Here is a 5052-nt window from a genome sequence, read left to right as displayed (position 1 = left end):
TATATTGTCCTTAATGAAAGCGATAAATGTTCACCCATGGACCACTCTGGAATCAATTTCCACTCTCACAGTGATTTCAAAAGAGGAATGGAACTTTAATGAAAAGTCGAGAGAAAGCAAAAGTTTAAAGTACTCCATATAGTACGGAGAGTGGTGCATGGCGTTGGTGTTCACATTACCGCACAGCAATCCAGTGGTGGATGTCTCTTCTCCTGTCCCTACCATAAACCCACCAATATAATTCATCATCCTCACCATTTCACGTGTGACTCCAATCATAGAATGATTTCATAAAATATTTTGAAAATGTTAGTGCGACTTATTCATATAACAATTTATATCAAATAATATTATCTTTTCTTTGAATCATATGTACACATAGCCTTTCTTATTTTCCAAGTAATTGAATCATATATGTATATATATATATATATATATATATATATATATTCACATTAAACATTTAGCCCAATAAAACATAAACGATTATTCTTTAATTTCTACACCACCACAAAATTATAGCATAAAATGATTATTATCTTTCAGCTTCGCTAAAGACCAACTACACACATATTTCTAACAATATTAGGGAGGGGCAAGCTTCGGGTTTGGGTCAACCCGAACAAACCGAAAATATTGCATCATCCACTCGACCCGACTCGAAAATCTTACATCCTCCAATCGATCCGAATTCGATCTGACTTTTTTAGATAAAATCTGAATATGATCTTACCTGAAATAATATATTTATTAAAAATCTTATTTTTATTAAATAAGAATAAGATTTTAATTGAAAAAATAATATATAGAGGGTATTATTGTACTTATCCCCAAATATAAAAGATAAAAATATTTTTTTGGGGTCGAGTCAAGTCGGGTATTTTCACCTTAAAATCGAACTCCGACCTGATCCTACCAAACCTGAACCTAATTTTTTTTTTAAAAAAAACTTATCGATCTAATTAAATCGGGTCGAAATCATCGAGTTCGGGTGACATGCCCATCTTACCTAACATTGTCAAAATGATTAAAGTCATGCACAGACCCTGTACATGAGCTCAAATAAATTATGTGACATTGCCACACATATCTAAAACTCAACTAATGTCCAAGAAAATTATAATATCATGTTTAAGCTTACTTATACGTCGAGATACATAAAAGTATCCAACAATAATATAATTTGGTGACAGTAATCACAGCATCACATATTCGAGTCTTAAGCTTCATACTTAAGTATCGAGCTCCAATTTCACAACATATCGTATCGAAAAACTTATCGTGTTTATATTTACATTCATCTCAGGCATAATCTATAACCACAAGCTTTAACATTATCTCAAATCATATCACAAATCAATATATATATATATATATATATCAAATTTAGGTGGCTAGAACTCAACTACCAAGCCATGAAAATTTTTGGGGCAATGGAAAAGAGAACCAAGGAAGAAGAAGAGGCCAATATTTGATTATCTTTCCTCCCTCGTGGAGTCCTTCAATTTCCTTCATTTCTTTTATTGAGAAATTAATCTAAATTTTGTCTACTTGACACGTAATTGATGAATCATCACTTAATAACAAAAAGGTCTTTGTACCATGCAAATTTGAAATTTAATCTCCTTTATGAATTGGTCCGCATCATCCACGTGTGTTCCCTCCGTAAAGGTTTCCTCTATAAATAAACCTCCTCCAAAGCTTTGAAGCATAAATTTCTGGGGGAAAAGCAAGGCTAGGATTCATTCGAGTTCTCAGTTTAAGTTTTGCCCCCTTAAAGAGAAAAGGAAAATGTTTATTGAGAGTTTTAAGGTTGAGAGTCCAAATGTGAAGTACACAGACGATGAAATTCAGTCTGTTTACAAATATGAAACTACGGAGCTTGTTCATGAGAACAGTAATGGAACCTATCAATGGGTTGTTAAACCGAAGACCGTCAAATATGAATTCAAGACTGATATCCATGTCCCTAAACTAGGGTTAGAATATTCATTTCTTCTTCTTCTTCTTCTGGGTTTGTTTTGGAATTTTATTTATACTTTTAATGCTGTAGGGTTATGCTTGTGGGATGGGGAGGAAACAATGGTTCTACCCTCACCGGTGGTGTTATAGCTAACAAAGAGTGAGTTTTATATATATTAAAAAAAGTCTGATTAATTTTGATTGTCTGTCTTTTTATTCCTCTGTTTGTTGATTTTTAAGATATGTGTAATGGATACTCTCTTTTCTCTCAGAGGTATCTCCTGGGCCACCAAGGACAAGGTGCAACAAGCTAATTACTTTGGTTCATTGACTCAAGCATCAACGATCCGAGTTGGATCTTACAATGGAGAGGAGATTTATGCTCCATTTAAGAGCCTTCTCCCTATGGTATTAAAAAATATGAACTGGGATCTTGTCTTAATCTGGGATTTTAATAGTTTTGATGCTAAACACCAATAAATGCAGGTGAAACCAGAGGACATTGTGTTTGGAGGATGGGATATTAGTGACATGAACCTGGCCGATGCAATGGCTCGCGCCAAGGTCTTCGACATTGATCTGCAGAAGCAGCTGAGACCCTACATGGAATCAATGGTGCCACTTCCTGGAATCTACGACCCTGATTTCATTGCTGCTAACCAAGGTGAACGTGCCAATAATGTCATCAAGGGCACCAAGAAAGAACAAGTTCAGCGCATCATCAATGACATCAGGTTCAATCAAGTTTAACTTCCAAATGATTTTTGTTAAGATCAAAGACGACTGAGACTAACAAGGTGGACAAGTTTAACGCTTGCTTTGTTTTGATCAGGGAGTTCAAGGAGAAGAACAAGGTGGACAAGATTGTCGTACTCTGGACCGCAAACACCGAAAGGTACAGCAATGTCATTGTGGGGCTGAACGACACCATGGAGAGCCTCTTGGCTTCTTTGGAGAAGAATGAATCAGAGATTTGCCCTTCCACTTTGTACGCCGTTGCATGTGTTCTTGAAAATGTTCCCTTCATCAATGGAAGCCCACAAAACACCTTTGTTCCAGGTTCTTAATTCAGCTTAACTATCTTTCCTAATTGTTTGGAATGTAATGATTAGTAGATTTAATTAACTATTAACCCTATTGATGTGACTGTTGTTTGTATTCAGGGTTGATTGATTTGGCTATTCAGAGGAACTGTCTGATTGGAGGAGATGACTTTAAGAGTGGCCAAACCAAGATGAAATCTGTTCTTGTGGATTTCCTTGTTGGGGCTGGTATCAAGGTACAAATCTTTCAACTTTATGGCACTATCACCATATACTTTATACTAAGCAAATTGTAACAACATGATTGAAGTAAAAAATGTTTGGTTTGGTAGCTTATGTTTATGTAAAACATAACACTGATGGGTTGTTGTTAATTGACAGCCAACATCAATAGTGAGCTACAACCATCTGGGAAATAACGATGGCATGAATTTATCAGCTCCCCAAACTTTCCGTTCCAAGGAGATCTCAAAGAGCAACGTTGTTGATGACATGGTCTCCAGCAATGGAATCCTCTATGAGCCTGGCGAACATCCTGATCATGTTGTGGTCATCAAGGTAACTAATTGTACCCATCTTAAGTTTGTTTAGGCACTTGTCTAACCTAAGGCTTTAGTCTGATTGGTCTTAAATGTGTACTTTGTTGTCGTTTTGTTTTAGTATGTTCCATATGTAGGAGATAGCAAGAGAGCCATGGATGAGTACACCTCAGAGATATTCATGGGAGGCAAAAATACCATTGTGCTGCACAACACATGCGAGGACTCTCTCTTGGCTGCTCCAATCATCCTAGACTTGGTTCTCCTTGCTGAACTCAGCACCAGGATCCAGCTTAAGGCCGAGGGAGAGGTATAAAAATGTCATTTACTTTGTGGTCTCTTTTGGTTTGACCATTGAACTTTGTTATGCAAAATATTGATATGATCTTTGATTTTGCAGGGCAAGTTCCACTCTTTCCACCCTGTGGCTACTATCCTCAGTTACCTCACCAAGGCCCCTCTTGTGAGTCCAAAGCATCCCTTTGTCTTTTTGTATGACCAACTAAATAGAATGCTTATGGTTTTATTTATGGTGCATCTTTTGGAGATATTTCATGTGAAGCATCTGGTGAGAGGGGACAAAATTGAGTTAAAAGTTTGGTAACTTTATGTCAGACTTTAGTTCAAGAATGTGAACAGAACCATGAGAGTCACATGAATAAATGACTATCCAAGTGATTCATGAAGAAATAGGATCTGATAGAGAAGACTAACTGACATTGTTTTTGGCAAAAAAAGGTTCCACCTGGCACACCAGTGGTGAATGCTCTGTCGAAGCAGCGTGCGATGCTTGAGAACATACTGAGGGCATGCATTGGCTTGGCTCCCGAAAACAACATGATTTTGGAATACAAGTGAAGAGTGGAACAAGCTTTGGTTCTTAGGAACTTCAGGACCATTTCCCTTTCTCTTTACTATCGGTTTGTGTTATCACAGGTTGTAATGGTTGTCTGACGGTTTGTGGTTCGTATATTAAGCTTTTTTTTCTTTGTTTTTTCCCGTTTAGTTCGAGATTGAACTCATGTTTGTAGCTTGTTCTTGAACCAAGCACCTATTTGGTGGAAATAAATATGATAAAATGTGTTTCTCTTCATAAACTAATCTTGTGTTCCTCATATCATATGGGTTCGGTACAGGGACATGAAAAGGAAAATTGCCACTTATAATCAGTTTTGATTAGTTAATGCATATGAGAAGAGGCCAAGTCTTTTAACCCATAAATGAAAGGGACAGTCTTTGAATATGGTCCCCCGGCTTCCACCCTTTGATCTTAAGACTATGGTACAGCGGGGAGGCACATGAATGTCTTTGAATTGGTTCTGCAATAAACCACTTATCAGTGTAGGATAGCGGTCCCTTATGTTATATGTAGGTGGTAAATTTTCTCGAGATTCCCTGCCCAATGGAGGCTGCTCTACTTCACGTCCCATCAATTTTATGTGTACATTACCAAGATAGTTGAATGAATGTTCATTTGTACCGTTTGTGGGTTACTTTTTACAAGTGGC

The 5052-nt window shown here is 37.0% G+C and overlaps 1 protein-coding gene across 1 annotated transcript; it reads left to right on the top strand.

The window, feature by feature from the left end:
- The first annotated feature begins 1721 nt into the window (after positions 1-1721).
- On the top strand, positions 1722-4609 carry LOC120216437 (inositol-3-phosphate synthase-like). Its single transcript, XM_039213871.1, has 10 exons — positions 1722-1979; positions 2054-2122; positions 2235-2370; positions 2449-2696; positions 2795-3021; positions 3126-3241; positions 3387-3563; positions 3666-3854; positions 3945-4007; positions 4283-4609. The coding sequence occupies exons 1-10, from the start codon at positions 1792-1794 to the stop codon at positions 4400-4402; spliced, it is 1533 nt and encodes a 510-aa protein (XP_039069802.1). The 5' UTR covers positions 1722-1791; the 3' UTR covers positions 4403-4609.
- The last annotated feature ends 443 nt before the right edge of the window (positions 4610-5052 follow it).

The sequence above is a fragment of the Hibiscus syriacus genome, unplaced genomic scaffold (assembly GCF_006381635.1).
Source record: "Hibiscus syriacus cultivar Baekdansim isolate YM2019G1 unplaced genomic scaffold, ASM638163v2 tig00110160_pilon, whole genome shotgun sequence".
Classification (NCBI taxonomy): Eukaryota; Viridiplantae; Streptophyta; class Magnoliopsida; order Malvales; family Malvaceae; genus Hibiscus; species Hibiscus syriacus.
The sequence above is the reverse complement of the archived record's forward strand: the minus strand, read 5'-3'. Positions and strand labels throughout refer to the sequence as shown.